The 17,668-nt window shown below is 44.5% G+C and overlaps 1 protein-coding gene and 1 long non-coding RNA gene across 2 annotated transcripts in view; one reads left to right on the top strand and one right to left on the bottom strand.

Moving 5' to 3' along the window:
• LOC132381167 (uncharacterized) overlaps positions 1–10,095 on the top strand; it is a 28,717-nt gene extending 18,622 nt beyond the window's left edge. The window contains exons 2-3 of the long non-coding RNA XR_009507962.1: positions 4,546–4,665; positions 9,846–10,095. This is a non-coding gene — a long non-coding RNA (uncharacterized LOC132381167). The remainder of the gene's footprint in view (positions 1–4,545; positions 4,666–9,845) is intronic.
• Positions 1–13,158, bottom strand: part of gpc1b (glypican 1b) — a 201,080-nt gene extending 187,922 nt beyond the window's left edge. Inside the window, exon 1 of the mRNA XM_059950446.1 lies at positions 12,413–13,158. Within this exon, the coding sequence (XP_059806429.1) occupies positions 12,413–12,563 (151 nt within the window). The 5' untranslated portion in view covers positions 12,564–13,158. The remainder of the gene's footprint in view (positions 1–12,412) is intronic.
• Positions 13,159–17,668: the final 4,510 nt, after the last annotated feature.

The following is a 17,668-nucleotide window of genomic DNA, read 5'->3' as shown; positions in this document are numbered from 1 at the left end:
TTCTCCTCCTCCTCTTCCTTAAACACCAATTAAAGGGCCAATATTTGTCTCAGAAGCAATTTAATGTGAGAAGGGGCACTCCCATAATTAAAATCAGACAGTCATACAGCAAATTAGCTCTAATTTGATGCAAAATTTATTGCCCAAATATATGAGGGACTGTATAGTGGAAGAATAATTGTAGACTAAATCCCCAAACTTTCCTCCCACACTATTCCCATCTCTAACTGCTCAATACACTGTGACAGAAGTGATTAGAACATAGCACAGGAACAGGCCCTTCAGTCCGTGCTGACTTTCAACCACCCTCTTACACTCACCCGATACAATTACTATTTTTTTTATTATTCTCCCACATTCCCATTAACTCCCTCCACACTACCACTCATCTGATCTGGACAGCCACTGTGCCTCTGACTCTGTCAAATGTGCCACTTGTCTCAACTATTGGCTGTGCATGTCCTTTTTACACTGCAGCACCTTTTAGACTGAGAGATGAAACTGTCTGAACCATGCCACAGACCAATAGAATGGAGAAATCCCAATGCTGAACGTCAACTCCACTGTGTAGGACAAGAACACAATAAAATAGCAGAGACAGGCCACTCAACACATCAAACCTGACCATTCGATGAACATAGCTGATTTTCTCCAGGCCTCAAACCCTCCTCTGTGCCACTTTCCCATAACCCTCAATCCTCATTCTTTCAAAACCTTATCTACCTGCACATTGAATACTACTAATGAACCAGCCTTCATAGGCCTCTGCATCAGGAATTCCACAGGCTCACCACACTCTAGGCTTAGAATTTTTTTACCTCAATTTTAAATGTCTGACCCCTTATCCTGTATCTAGATCTCTTCGTTCCAAAGTTTCCGACTAGTGAAAACATCTCAACATTCACCCTGTCAAGCCCACCTTAGGATTTTCTATGACTGAAATTCCTTATTCATCTAAACTGCAAATAATCTTATCTTGGTTAAGGGGACTAAAACAGTGTGTGGTATTCCATGTTAGCCTCCCAATGCACTTACTTTTAAGAATTGACACTTTGGTTGGGATAAAGATGGTCAAGAGGTTCAGCAATTATGACAAAAGGTTTGAAATTGAATAGGTGGGAGGGTGGTGATTGATGAGACTGATGGATCACAGTATAGCCAAAATGGTCCACGTTATACGCATTTCTGGGTGCTTACAAGATTGAAGTGTGACTGTAAGTACCTCATACTGAGGATGATTTCTGCATGATGCACAAATGGATCATGCACTTATGTGCATTACACACAGCAGTGTTTCAGATGATTGCTAGATTCACTAGTGGAACTAGTAACATCATCGTTTCACTCAACAACCATTTCCACCTGCACTAATGAAGATTGGCACTCCAAGGCACAAGCCACGACCATCATGGACCATCTCAGTAAAGGTCAACACAATCCGGGCTCAGGGGCAGGATATGGTGAAGGTGTAGTGGTAAATGACTAGACTAGAAATACAGCAGTGTGGTGAAGAACAGAGTCCCAGGTTCAAATCTCATCATGGGGCAATTACCGAAATTTGAAACCAGTCTCAAGCAAGCTTTTGAGGAAGTAGAGACAGACAAGGCATTTTTCCTGGCTGGTGATTAACACTCTCAAAATAAGAGGTCACCCATTTGGGAAAGAGATGGGGGAATATCTGGTGAATCTTTAGAAATTTCTCTCTAAGAGGACTGTGGAAGCTAAGATGTTGAACTTGTTCAAGAAAGGAGTGTATAGATTTTAAAGAGAATTGTGTATGGGTTTAGTGCGAAAAAGCGATGCTGAGGCAAGGGGAAAAAATCAGTTGAGATCTTATTGGATGACAGAGCAAAGGGATTCAATGTCCTCTTTCTATTTTTTAGTATTAACAATGTAAAATAAAACAGTCATTAACAAGTATGATCACAGATCCATTGGATTGTTGCAAAGCACACCAAATTCATTATTGTCCTTACCCCAGCTGGGTCTGCATACAACTTCAAGCCACCAATGCAGGTGACTCATTTCTTAAGTATGGCCTAGGAAGTCATGCAATTTGAGAATTAGGAATGGGTAATAAGTACCAGCTATGGCACCACACATATCCATTTACCTTCTTACTATTTGAAGGGGCACTCTACTGACATTAGGATATCTGACCAAAACTCATTGCGGGCTGATTAAACATCGGCCAATACCTGCAGTACAGCGAGTCAGTTAGCTGCTGAGATGACTTCTCCCAAGGCTGCATCTGTAATGATGCTTCTGCAATCTCCATTATTGGAGACGTTACTATGACCACCACTTACCATTCAGGCCTGCAGACCTCTCAACAGATTGCAAACATGTTCCTATCTGCTAGGGCTCTGCTCCACTGTGCCTTCAGGAAAACCACGGCACTCATGGACTCCTTCAACCTCACACAACATGCAAAATGCCAGAGGAACTCAGTGGGTCAGTCAACATTCTGGGTCAAGACCCTTCAGTTTGTCCATTCCTTTGCACAGGTGCTTCCTGACACATTGAGCTCCCCATGTTCTCGGTGTGTTGCTCCAGATTCCAGGATCAACAGTACTTCATGATGCAAACTCCCAATAGTCAGCTCTTCCAAACAAGGTTACAAAAACAGGAAAGGAGAAAGCAGGGACTGATGGGTTCAAAGATTTAAAGAGTATTCTTCTTCAAATCATATTTCAAAATAATAATTATGGTGTTAGTGAGAGTGGAGAAACAGAAATTAGGGAGCTTAGCTCAGAAGTGGACTGTCCTCTACCACTTCTGGATATTTCACTGTACCACACGGGGAAGAACAGTAAAGTGTTCAGATTACTGGCATTACAGTACTCTGTGGGTGAGAAAGCCAGAATGTTACCATCAGGAACTATTCTCAAGTAGCCGCTCATGGTTTGAAAAACCCTCTTCACCGAGGGCACAATACGTTTTAGCATTGTGGTCTCTGCCTTTATTGGACTATGAAAGATCAGAGTCACACAACACAAAAAAGGGTCCTGAAGCTTCCTGGTCAACGTCAAACACCCATTACACCAATCCTCCATTAAGCCATTTCTTATTCTCTCCACATCCCCATCATCCCCCTCCCAATTTTACCATTCATTTACACACGAGGGCTGATTCACAGCAGCCCACCAGCCTGCACACCTTTAGGATAGAATACAAAGCACGGGAACAGGCCCACAACTTTCTGCTAAACTAATTAAACTAGTAATTAAATGCCTAATCACCTCTGCCTACACCATATTGACATTTGTCCATTCTTTGCACATTCATATGCCTATCTAAGAGCCTCCTAAATGCCTCTGTCATATTTACCTCAACTTCCACCAATGAATTCCAAGTACCCACACTGTTAAAAAAAAGTACTCTCCTTCCGACCTTAGTGCATTGTCTCTAGTATCAGACATTTCAATCCTGGGAAAATGGCAACCATCTACTTCATCCACATCTCTTATAAACTTACTTCAGGATGTTGCAGAAAATCACAGAAAGAACATGCAAACTCCACACAGAGAGCTCCGGGTGTGGGCTGGGTGGTTCAGGATCGAAGCCTGGTCTTTGGCACCATGAGGCACCGCCTCTACTAGCTGCACCATTCTATTCATGCTAAAATGTCACACCTATTCCTCCCTCTACAGATGCTGCCTGACCTGCATTTCCTGCTTTATTTGGAGACAAAGGGATTATTTTTGCCTTCCGTTCTGGAAGGGCAATGAGCCAGTGGAGCCTTGTGATGGAGGAGATGTAAACATATTTATCGCACACAACTAAAGCCAGGCTTCAATAGGTAGCTGCTTGGGCACCTCATACCATCCTGGATAGGGGCCAAGCCTGTTGGCTTTTGATAGGGGAAATTTTCACTGTGCATGCCAAATATTTGAGTAGTCCACTTTAGAAATCAAAACATGTTTCCTTTGGCAATGGAGGGGGTTGGAAGGAGGGTGAAACTTTGAAAGCTTCACTGTTTATAAACTGAAACTCCCACACAGGTCCTGTGGCGGCATTCAGACACACTGCAGGCTATACACAATCAGCTCCGACTCTGCCCTCGGCGCATGCTGTTCAGAGCCAGTCAGATCATGGGCTTAGGTCACGCGCCTGAAGTTCGGGAGGACAGTCAAGTGCAGTGCTGAGCGAATGCGGCCCTACTGGAGGTGGTCAACTACAGAACGGATAGAGTGCTTCACCACCCAAAGTGCTCTTGTGTGGCACTGAGGGAGCGTGCACAGTCTGAGGTATGCCTTTTCAGAAGACACATTGAGTGGGGCTAGTCCTGCTGTCGGAGACGCCAGAGCACCATTTTAAACTCGGGCAAGATCATCTCAATGCCCAGGTTGATTGTTATTTCCCAACCACACCCTTCAAAATCAGTTTACCAGAGATACCACCAGCTTCGACCAATCACACGTGGACTTGATGTTTACCTCTCAAAGCTTATGCCTCCATTGCTACATTCACCACAAAGGTCAAAGCAAATTTATTATCAATGTATATATACATTGCCCAACCTTAAGATTTGTCTCCTAACAGGCAACCACAAAATGAACAAACCCAGGAAAAAACCATAAGGGAGACCGTGAAACAACCAATGTGCAGAGAAAATCGTGCTAACGATAGTTAGTGCCACAGACTAAACACCGCATTGACGCAGTGAGTAGAGTTGCTGCCTCAGCACCCCAAGTTGAATCTTAATCTCTGATGTTCTGGGTGTGTGATCATGTGGCCTTCGTCCGTGCATTCCAATTTCCTCCAAAAGGTGAACATTTCAATGGTCAAACTATCCACTGTAAATTGCCCCAAATGTAAAAGTAATGGGCTAATACGATGGAGGTGGTGGTGCGGGGGCGGGGGGAGGGGTGTAGTGGATGGGAACACAAGGAGAAAGGATAATGTTAGGAATGGAGTTAATGGGTGGCTGAGGGTCAGCATAGACTCTGTAGGTCAAGTGGTCAGTTTCTGTTCTGAATGATTCTTTGAGATTCCCAGAGCCTTCCACCAACCCTTGTAGTACCGGAGCTGCTGGGAATCAAAATCAGCAGACTATTTCATTTCATACAAGCTGACACAAAAAGTATGATTACAACCCAGCACAATCCATTTTCCTCCACCCATCTTCAGTGTGCAAGCCTTCCAGCAAGATTCATATAATGTAGGCAATGAGACCCCAGTGTCAGTGGCATGCAGTGTGAGCTCAGTCCTGCGTTCATAAGGGAAGCTTAAACCACACTGAAAATCCAAAGGGCACATCACAAGAACATGTTGGAGAAAAGCCAGCTCTGGGCCAAAGAGGAGATACTAGGGTAGGTGTTCAAAAGCAACCTCTAGTGTTTCCATACAGCACTGCAGGGTCCACTTTCCACCCAACTCATGTTGGCTATTAACCCCTTCCCTCCCCTTCCACTAATTTCCCCTGTAACCTATTCACCACTTTGCTATCCACTCATCCCAGGTTCCACCACTCCCTTTTACAGCAGGGGCAATTCATAATGAATAGCAATTCATTATCCCACCAACCCACGTGCCACTGGGACATGGGAAGAAATCCACGTGGACACAGGGAGAATGTGCAAACTCCACAGAGACAGCCACTAAGGTCAGGATGCAGCTGTGAGGTAGCAGCACTGCTAGCTTCTTTTTTGGGGTGAGGGTCATCTTAAAGTGGACGGTGAAGTTTAGGTGAGAGAACTCCAGAAATTGGGGACTCGACAAGATACATTCCCTCCCCCCACCCTGCTGCCAGGAGTAGTTCAAAAACTGAAGGGATGAACAAGCTTACATAAAGCTCTTGTATTAGAAAGAGTGCACTCCACTTAGATTTGAAATTTTAGAACTTAAAAAACAGCTACTCAGGATAGATGTAGGTGAAAGCTGTCTCACTTGGTCTAAGATGGGTAATGAACTCTCAGGGTCTGAACAAGCACCAGAGGTAAAAACCAGTAATTGGGCTAGGATAACTGGAATAGTGCACACGGGAGGCAATTCAAGTCACTGCCTACGGTGAAAGCAGTTCAATATGGACCAAAACCCAGACAAGGCTACTTCGTACTCAATGCCACACTGCTTTAGTACGAGGAAGCATGTCAACAGACCTCTGCTATGCCACAGAGCTTAGTTAGTGCTGGCTCTGATCCACTTTCTTATGTGTAAGGCACATCAACATTCAGCATAGAAAATCAGCATTTCTGCCAAAGGAATGAAAAAAAATAGGATCAATTTAACAGCATATTTACTAATTTGACTGAAGAAGCATGGGAATTTTCAAATGTTAATCAACATCTCTTGAGCCAGAGACATTAACCTTATATACACAGGTACTATTGTTTGGTGCAACATAAACTGTATTAGGTGCTTCACCAGAATACATCATAATTGTGCAAGTCTGAGATGCCTGTACCAATGCAACTTCTTTTAAATAATAGAGGATATGTATTTAATGTGAGGGGAGGAGTTTAAGGGAAATATGCCAGGCAAGATATTAATTTTTACACAGAGAGAAGTGACTGGAATGGGCTGCTAGAGTAGTGGTGGAAGCAGACATGATTTATCAGACTTTTAGATAGCGATGTGAATATGCGGAGGGGATGGGTAGCACAATGCTTTACAGTACAGATGACCTGGGTTCAATTCCACTGCTGCCCGTAAGGGGTTTGTACGTTCTCCCCATGACTGCATGAGTTTCCTCTAGGTGATGCAGGTTGGTAGGTTAATTGGTCATTGTAAATTGTCCTGTGTTTAGGCTAGGGTTAAATTGGCAGATTGCTGGATGCCTTGGCTTGAAGGGCATATTCCATGCTGTATCATGTGCAGGCAGAACAGACTTCACTTTAAGTTTGACATTTGTACTCCAAACAGATATTGTGGTCTTAACAGCCTGTTCATGCGTTGAACTATGCTATTTATGTATTCCTTTTCAAAAGAAACTTAGAAGTGAACAGCAATAGGTACCATATTCCTAAGCCAACAGAAACAATAAAAGGGTACATGGACACAGACAAATTAATCAGTTGTACAGTAGTTGATTGCATGAATAGGGACAGGGACACTGATTGCAGCTAAAAGCACTCAACAGCAACACTGACATTTTGAAATTATCCATACAAACATGTACTGTACCTCAGAAAAGATTTCTGACAATGAAGTCCGGATGGGAAGGAGTGGTAAAAGATTTGATTCAAGACAACGGTTACTTTAGAGAAGAGGGGTGACTACACAGAGAGGTTTAGAGGGGGGATACCAGATGGAACAGGTTGGATTGATGAACGCATGGCCACCAGGTGTGGGCAAATAAATATAAAGAACTGTTATGGAAGTTATCTGCTGGAACCAACAGACCAGTAATCAGTTTCCTGGAGGACATTTACCTCCTTCCACTAGATCATCCAGCAGGAAAAAAAATGAAAGTCATATTCAGAGAGAAGGAATGTAATTTTTACTAATTCTACAAGGTCAGGTATGTGTGTGTGTTGATCAGTGCATTTCTGTCACTGCGACTCTTTTTAAAATGACATTAACATTGAAAGTATGCACTGCTGAAGTGAAAATGAAGTGCAAGTTTTCTTATAGCCTTTTACAACTAACATCCTTAATATCCCCAGAAGTGCAGCCAGAAAATGAACATTTCATTTAAATACACCCAATGGAACTGAGAGAAATTGTAAAAATGCACATGCAACAGAACACACTACCCACTCGTACAAGTAGTGGACTTGCCACATGGGATGTGGATCTCACTTGGGAGAAGCATACAAGTAATTGACAAAATTTCCATCATCGGGACTTTACATGCTTCACTTCTATACTAGTCATAGACTAACTGTAAACATTGAGGTGTGTTTATGTGGCGACCCATTTCCTGGCACATCCGAACCGGCTCACAATTAGATAGCCTACGGGGGTTTGCGAGCACAGAGCTTTGGAGCCTCTGCGCCATGGGGGGCAGGTTGAGGGAGGCTTAAAAGTGAGGCTGAGGATTTCGAATAAAATTTTTTCCTTCGACTGCAGTTACCGACTCCGTGACGTAATTTTAGCGCTGCGTGTAGCACACCGCTACATTAACATGTAATCACCTACCTTCCCCAGCCACCATCTTTCTCCACCACCAACACCACCCCCCCCCCCCCAGCCAGCTAGGAGAGAGTTCTGGAAGCAAAGGGGAAACAAGATCAATTTGAGTGTCAAATATTTCCCAGTAACTGCTGTATTCTGCATAATATTCTGTACTATAGCATTGTTCATTTTCCCCATCTTCTCGCCCTCAGTCATCTGCCTCTACATACTTCTCCTTCAGAAGATCAGATGTGACTAACATCCATCATTCTTGGACAACACCACCACTAGTCTGGAACAAGTTTGGTCTTTGCACTGTCACTAACAATTCCACCCCTCCCCCTAAAGTATGCACATTTCCCCTCACTATTCTGATTGTGAGAAAGGGCTCTTGAACTGAAACGTGAACTGTTTTTCTCTTGACAGATGCTGCCCAACCTGCCGAGTGTTTCCATCATAACCTCAATGCATCTCCTGAAGATGCGACAAAACCAATGATGCTCCTTCAATTGCACGACTCGCACATCATCCCCTCCCTGCTCAATCGTCTCATTCCCACACAACTCCTTTACCTTGACTGATACCCAACTGCAAGTCAAAATGTATGAAGAAATAACCATAAAATGTGTTAGGATTAGTAGTATTAACATGAGTCACTACTGAGAAGTTGTCACGAGCTGGATCCGAGGGAGAATTGAGAGATGAAGAACAGGGGAGGGATGAAATGAGGTGCAAGAGAAGAGGAGGTTGGGCAGTGGGAGAAGAAAGAAGGAGGTGGGCAGCAAGGGGCTGTGTGGGGAAGATGAGTGACAGGTGAGGAACTATCAGTGCTCAGGGATGGGAGGAAAATAGAGGGGTAACAGGTCACAGAGGGAGGAGACAGATGGCATGCTGCAGAGGAAATGGGGCATTTTGGGTGGGACTGCATGGTGGGAGCAGATTCAAGATTGTTAGAATGAAATGATTGTTACCTTGGATCCAAAGCAACATAAAAAATATACATTTCACAATAAAAACAATAAATATAAATGATTCTATACATCACAATGTACCAGTAACTGTTATATACATAAACTGATTGTATGTACATAAATTGACACTAGGTGATGTATATGCAGTGTTATGGGGGGGTGGTATGGTGGGTTAATGGGTGGGCTGATAGCTTGAGGGAAGTAACTAATTTTAAGTCTACGTGTGGATGCTACGGCGCCTCTTCTCTGATGGGAGTGGGACACAATCCATAAGGTGGGTGGGTGAGATCCTTCGTGATATTGCTGGCCTTTTTCAGGCACCTGTCTGTATGCGTGTCCTTGATAGTGGTTGAGATGGAAAGAGGTAGGAAGGATCGAGAGAGGGATGGCATGAGGTGCTGGGGAGCAATGAGGCAGTGCAGGGAAATTGTGATAGTGAAAGGGATATAGGATGGCGATGGGGCAACGTGGGGGGGAGATGGGTTAGTACAGGGGAGCTCAGGGTTACTGGGAGACAGGATGGAGAAACGATAGCATTTGGCACTGGGGTTGGGACGATACGGAACATTGAGGAGGAGATGGGAGTTCAAGGGGAGGTGAGAAAAGGTAGGGTGAGGAGAGGGCAATGGGATGGGAACAAGGTGGTGTGGGGAAGACTGGTCATTGCAGAGGGAAATGGAATGGAGCAGAAGATGGTCAGGATCTGAGCAGTAAGATAGGGCATCTGGGTCCCACTGCTAGATTTTATGCTTAGGGTAAAACGCCAAAATGCACTGTTTCAGCTGCCTAATATCTACTGATATTGCACTTCAGGCAAAATGATTCCAGGAAACTGTCCTTTGGCTCAAAATACTGAGAGCTGCTCTGAAAAGGACCGCAGGAACAATGGAAGATGCGGAGCACTGGACTGGATGCATCACAGGCACGACCCTTCCTGTCATCTGTACTGCTTCCAGGAGGCAATATCTCTTCTCACAGCTACCACTGGGCAGGAGAGACAGAAGCCTGAAGTCCCACACCACAGGTTCGAAAACAGCTACTTCCCTTCAACCATTCTGTTCTAGAACTGACCAGCAAAACCCTAACGACTAGAGTTTGGCACTCCGATAACTTTGCATTAAAATAGATATTTTGTTTTGTTCTGTTTCATTCTTGTAAAAACTTAGTATGATTCCTACTTGATTTACACTTTTTTGTGAATCCTGCTCACATGATTCTGTGCGCTGGTGATGCTGCAAGAAAGTTTTTCATTGCAACTCTGCATACATGTGCATGTGCAGAAGACAATAAACTCAGCTTGAATTACACACTTACAACCCCAAAGGCACTTCAGAAATACGAGTACAAAGAATAGGTACATTTCACACCCTCAAGGAGTGAGACTTCTGCTGCCAATCAAATACCTTGGCAGAACAGACTACAATACAATTGTAGGGGGAAAAGCAGTGGCTGGTTTGGACACAGCAAGGCGAGTCCAAACAGGGTGAGTAAAAATGTTGGCAAGGCCATCAAGGAGAAAGCAGGACCTTTTATACCCATTGAATTAAAGATACAGGGTCTAGTTTTAACATCAATTCTCAAAGACAACATCACCAGACAGCATCGCACTCTCCTAGTGCATGTGTGTATGAACTTCGGTTGTCTTGCCCAGAGCTAAGTGCACTGCCCGGACAACTGATGCTGTTAGAAGGGTAACATTTTTCTTTAATCTGAGTTGGCCCCAGGACTAGAGAGGAGAGAAAGAGAGAGAACAAAGCAGCTCCACCCAGCAGTGATGTGTTCACGACTGGAGGGCTCATAGGGCAGGAAGGTAGTCCACTCATTTAAGTTATCTCTGCAGTTCTGGCATAAAAAGGGTAGGTTTTGCAATGAACTCGGGCGAGTGGGGGGGGGGGGGGGGGAGGAGCGGTCTGTGCCCCTGCTCACCAGCCTCTAGCAATGCTAATTAAAACAGCCCGGCTAGGACACAGCAACTTGCCCCCAGGATTAACAATGCCCCACCAGATTTCTTCACGCAAACCAGCACTCAGTTCATCCTGCACACGCCGGGCAGCGCTTAGCAGGGGTGGTAAAGCCCCATGCAGCCGGACAACCTGTCCAGTCTCACCTCATGAGATTTGATCATTCCGGCACGCTTCCAAGACCCCGCTCAGAACCTGCTACTCCAACAGTGGAGTGTGCACGCCTTCGGGGGGAAAGAGGCGGGTATAAATGGACACATGGACCCCTGTACTCTGAGCAGGTTTCCTCTGCACTGTGCCAATTGCATTTAACCCGAACTGCAAAATGCATCAAATACCCCTCCTCTCTTCTTCATTCCCTCCCCCTCACCCCGCCTTCAATCCCTCTCGAAATTCAATGAGCAAACCGTGAGAACATTGATCCCTAACCGCGCCACAACAAAGGCAGTCGCCAGAAAACTACTCCCCGGTAAAAATGCCCAGCAGAGCGCTCGGCAGTCATCCTTCTGCGGTAATCGCTATTGTCCTCGCACCCGCGGCTCTGATTACATGGGAGTGTGGGAGGGGGTGGGTGGGGAAGAGGGGGGCATTGACTTCAAACAGCTGAAATCAAAGCTGTCCCAGGGGCCAACACCGAGAGTGGGGACCACCCCTACAGAAGGCTCTGCCCGCTGGCTGGCACCAGCTCCTGCCAGAATGGCCTGGTAAACCCATCCATTGTCAGAGGACACAATGGGACCTGCCTGCTAACTCCCAGATGACATTTTTTTTAATTCACGCAGAAAAAAGCGAAGCCACATGGCATTCTTCCTGAACAAAAGGACCTCAGCCTGGTAGAGTTTAGAGGCTTTCTTTTGAGTGAAAATGGGTTTTCTTCCTCCTCTCCACCATCCAAAACGCCCCACCAAACCAGGTAAATGTTTTAGTCTGGCAATTAAATCTGGAATTTAGCAAACAGCCACACATCCCTCCAGCCTGTCCCCTTCCCTCCACGTTGGGCAGTTCAAACCTGCTTGGGTCGGGCTTTTTCGCTGGGGTTGGGCCGTTTCTAAATCGCATCTAACCCCCGACAAAAGAGTACGCCAAGTGCGCACAAGTAGGGGCTTTTCATACTCTGCAGACTCGGCCTCAACTCCAAAGCCCCATCCGACCCACACACACAGATAATCCAAAAATAACGTTTAACTTTCCAGTTCTCAACTCCCCAGGCAAACCAAACTGTAAAGAGTTCCACTGCATTCCCAATCTCATTCCGCTAGCCCAATCATCCCCAATGCATTTCACATCAGTACGTTAGTTTTATTTTTAAAAGATACTCATCCTTCCCAACCCCGAGTAAACTAAAGTGCCCTTCAGAAGAGTTATCAGCCTCGCCTTTTTGACTGTGGTATCTCAAGCGTCTCTCTAGCGATCGCTTACCGGAGATTTCATTTGAAGGCACCCCAGTCACTGCGAATCCCTTCGAACTGTAGAGATACCTCATGTCGGAGCAACTCCTGGGTCTCTGGTCCCCGTGAACGATAGAGACGAGGTACCCCAGGAAAGGCAGGCTGAATGAAATCCACAGCATCTTCACACGGGCGATGAACAGTGTGTATGAATGTATCTTACAAACCCAAAGAGAGAAAATCCGAAAACGAGATAAAGCAGGATCCAGTCAGTCAGATTCTCATAAGCTCGAATCAAAGCACATACAACGATGCAATCGAAATAATAGTTTCCCAATCCGCTGCTGGGGCGGGGGGTGAAATCCAATATGCTCTCTTCTTCCCTCAAAAATAAAAAAGGGTTTTGACTTGTAAGCTTCGGTGAAGAAACCTGAGTTTCACTCCATCTCAAGGATTTACAGATATAAACGGATTCATTGTCACAGAGAAATCCGGAGCTCCCGCACACTAACAGACCCACATAGACACACAAAGAATGCCGCGGACAAAATACTGTTCCAAAATAAATAAATACAATCCCTGGATGCTTTTTGCCCCCTTAATTCCAGACCTTTTCTGTTTGTTTGTCTGTGGCTGCGCGGATGGTATTAGATCCGCGGAGTAAATGAAGTGTGGAGACGGAGATGGCTGGTGGATGAAGTCGCCCACCTTACACAGACAGAAAGAGAGTCACCGAAACTGCCTCAGTCTCTTTCTGTGCAGAATGTGCGCTATGGAGCTTTGCAACCCCGCCTCCACTCCCTCTTCCCCTCCCCATCTGACACAGGATGTTACGAAAGACTCAGATTCAGCCAATGAAAAAGAAGCGAAGCTCTATCAAACCCCTCCCCTTTTTTATTGTCGCTGATTGCGAAGACCACCCCCTCCTCCTCGTCCTGCTAAGGTCCCACTCAGAAGGTGTGCGTTCATTTAACCCTTCCACACGCACACATCCAGGCAAAAGTGAGTAAGATAGTTTTAATAAGGACAGCTGATACAAACTCTGTTCTCTTCACTCACTTTGCTTGATATCAATTACAATTTAAAGGAGATAGTTTCCCAATCCTCTTTTCTTTTAATTGGCGGTCTGTGACGTAAATAGGTCCTTGACTCACAGCTTCGATGTTGCACCTTACAACACTGAGAAAAAAGAGGTCCAGAGGAAGATTAAGGAGCATAGACACGATCTGAAATATAATCAGAGAAGGTTGGAAGAACTTAACAGGGCAGACAGCATCTGTGGGAAGAAGAAGCAAGATAGATCGATCACGTTTGCAGTGAATGATGCGGCAGAATTGAGGGGCCAGATGGCCTACTCCTTATTTTTGTGTGTGTTCTTGTGGTGGAGGGAGGGGTTAGTAGATTTTCTGAACAAGTTGAGAGAAGGCCATCTAAACAGTTCAGCTGGTGATCCTGAGTTGAGGAACCAAAAGCCAGGGCATTTGTCGCAGCTGCTCAGGATAGTATTACAGTTGCTGTTCAATGCGTATGGTCGGCAGAAGCCAGAGAACAGAACGGCACAGTATAAGCCCTTCGGCCCACAATGTTGTGCAATCATTTTAACCTACTCCAAGGTCAATTCCTCCTACATGATTTTCCGTTTTTCGTTTATCCATGTATTAGATGTCCGTAATGTATCTGACACTACCACCACCCCAGCAGTGCATTCCATGCAGATCCCACTCGCTGTGTAAAAACCTACCTCTCAGGCAGTCCCTGGAATCACCTTCAAAGTATGCCCTTTTGTATTAACTATCACTATCCTGGGGAAAAGGCACTGGCTGCCCACCCTATCTAGGTGTACAGTCATCTTATACAGTTCTATCAAATCTCTTCTTATCCTTCTTCACTCCGAAAAAGAAAACCCTAGCAGCTTAACCTTTTCCTCATAAGTTATGCTCTCCAATCCAGACAGCATCCTGGTAAATCACTGTACCCTCTCCAGATCTTCTACATCCTTTCTAGACAACACAATACTCCAAGGATGGTCTAACCTGAGCTTTATAGAATTGCAACATTATCTTGTGGCTCTTGATCTCAATCCCCTGATCATTAGAGGCCAACACACCTTTTGCCTTTTTAAACAACCATGTCAACTTGTACAGCAACTTTGAGGGATCTATGGATGTGGACCCCAAGATCCCTCTGTTCCTCCACACTGCTAAGAATCCTCCCATTAAACGTGTGCTCCACCTTCAGTTTTTGTCTTCCAAAGTGTACTTGTCTCGATTGAACACCATCTTCCACTTCTCAGCCCAGCTCTGCATCTTATGAATGTCCCATTGTAACCTACGACAGCAATCCATGCAACCAAGTTTCCCTGGATTCCATGCCTACTGACTTTATGAATGAGACTATTATGCAGAACCTTCTCAAACACTTCACAATAATCCATATACATCACCTTCATCGATTTGTTTTCTCACTTTCTTAAGGAAATCTATCAGGCTCATAAGGTACGACCTGCCCTCACAAAGCTATGTTCTCTATCCCTAATCAGGTGATGCTTCTCCAAATGCTCACAAATCCTGCATCTAAGAATAGTTTTCCCACCACTGTTGCATAACTTACCAGTCTATAGTTCCCAGGGTTATTCCTATTGTCTTTTTGAACAAAGGAATAACATTTGCTATCCTCCAATCTTATGTTACTACTCCTATGGTCTGTGAGGTCACCAAGATCATTGCCAATGGGGCAACAACCTCTAATCTGGGGAATATCCTATCTAGCCCTGGGTTCTTATCTATTCCAATGTTTTAAAAAAAGTTAACCTCTAAAGTCTTCCTCAACCTTGACATGTTCTAGCACATTAGACTCACAAACACAAGGAAATCTTCCAATGTTGAAAATCTAAAGCAACACACGCAAGATGCTGGAGGAACCAGTGCTGAAGCAGGAGCAGGTCAGGCAGCATCTATGAAAAAGAATAAACAGTTGACGTTTTGGGCCAAGACCCTTCATCAGCGCTCATCGGGTGCTCTAATAGTGTTATGCTAACCACTGTGCTACCGTGCCACCCCTTCTGTTCCTAATTTACATTTCCAATTTCCTGCCTAATAGCCTCAACATTGGTCAATCAATATTAGGGAAGTTGAAGTTATCCATGATAAAGACTATTAGTTTTGCACCTTTCCAAAATCTGCCTACTGATCAGTTCCTCAGTGTCCCTGTTGCTACTAGGGAACCTACAGAATATTTCCGAAAGAGTGATTGCTTCCTTACTGTTCATTACATCCATTCACACTGACTTACTGGACAAACCCTCCAGCACATCCTCCCTTTCTGCAGCTGTGGTACTATCTCTGATTAGCAATACCACTCCTCCACCTCTTTTACCTCCTTCTCTGTCCCTTTTGAGGCATCTAAACCCCAGAACATCCATGAACTATTCCTACTCTTGTGTCTGCCAGGTCCCTGTAATGGCCACACCATCGTAGTTCCATGTACTGACTGAACCTTGCTCCAAGATCATCACAATTATTCCTGATACTACTTCCATTACAGTAAAAACATTTCAACCCATCCAAGTGACAATATTTGTGCCCTTCCTTCCTCACAGTCTCCCTGCAAATCTACCTTTACACCAACTGCTCCACCAACTGACCTACCACTCTGGCTCCCATCATACCATCAATCCCAACAGTTCTAGCAAACCTGCTGCATGGACATTTGTCCCTTTTTATTTCACGTGGTGAGGATGGAGCACCATGGGAGGAGTGTGGGACAGGTAGCAGAGAGGGAGTGCTGGGTGGGGGGTGGGGGGCAGGGGTGACACACTCAGCCCTGAGACACCAGGCAAGGTAATTTGATTCCAAACAATTAGTTTATTGATCATTGGAGAGTGTCTCTCTGGTGCTCCTCGCTCCCTTCCCCTTTTTACAACTATGATTCCCCTCTTCTTGCCCCCTTCCCACTCTCATTCCATAATAGAGATCCATATCAGAATCAGGTTTATCACCACTCACGTATGTCATGAAATTTGCTTTTATTTGCACCTGCCTGTACCATGCAAAAGTCTTAGCCACCTATGTGCCTAACACTTTGCACAGTATTGTAGATGCATGTTGGTTCGCTGTTACCTCCTCAGAGGCATTTTGGAATGATCAATGAATACCACTCTTGTGGGAGTCACCTATATCCTAATAAATTAATAAAAAGAAAGGACCAACTCCAAGAGAGGAGAATATGATTGTCTATAAACCAGAGAGCACCTCCATGAAGAGAGAATTGAACACTTGCAATCAAGAATAAAATATGTACCTGGACTAGAAACAGAGGGCTGGACAGGATGTCCCCATTTGTCTGGGGAGTGTTTCGATATGAGCTCAGCAGACCTAAATGAGTTAAGCAGACCTTAAAAGGAACTGCACATGGGATGTTAGAGGAACTCAACTGCTAAGTTGTGGAAAATGGACAGTTGATATTTTTGGTCACAATCCTTTGTCTGGACGGTATCAAAGAGCAGCAGGGAAGACAGAGGGGGAGGAGTGCCAGGAAGTCCATGGAACTCCTCTTGAAGAAAGGAAGACAACTTCTTCGAAGTCAGTGTACCATGAAGAGAGTTTGCAGTGGAGCATCAAAATGGAGACATGAGACTGCAGATGCTAGAGGAGCTCAGTGGATCAAGCAGCGTACAAGGAGGAAAATGCATAGTCAATGTTTTGTGTCAAAACCCTTCATCCAGATTGGATCTTGAAAAAGGCTTTTGCAAATTAGAATTTAATGATAAAGTTCTGTAGATACAAAAATTGCAGAAAAGTTTGTACTGGTATAACTCACCCACTATATACATACAGTAAATGGAGCCATGAAAGTATGCAACATGAAAGAGGGCCCATCGTCCCACTGAGGGCATGACAGCCATCAACAACTCATTTAGTCAATCCTACATCTCATCAATTCATCTCAGCTTTTACTATTAAAACTGTGGCATAATAAATACTGGGTTACTTAATTGGGTGAATAGATATTTTGCATGTGTTATCTTACAGAAGGCATGTCATAGGTTATCTGCAGTGTGTGAACTTTGTGTGCATTATTATTGATTTGGTTTGAAGATGTTGACTTAGTTGTGTTCATCAAGCTCTATTGGTTTCTCAGGTGGTCTAGCAAAGTGAGACTTGATTTAAAAGATGTATTAACTTTTAGTCTCTTTAAGTATGAAATCTGTTTTGTGCGTGGATTGTTTTGCTGATTAATCTTGTAGAGAGAGTGAATTTATCCTGGACAACATCTGAATTAATTCAGT

This window comes from Hypanus sabinus, chromosome 2, assembly GCF_030144855.1.
Source record: "Hypanus sabinus isolate sHypSab1 chromosome 2, sHypSab1.hap1, whole genome shotgun sequence".
Taxonomy (NCBI): domain Eukaryota; kingdom Metazoa; phylum Chordata; class Chondrichthyes; order Myliobatiformes; family Dasyatidae; genus Hypanus; species Hypanus sabinus.
This window is presented reverse-complemented; position numbering and strand designations above follow the sequence as displayed.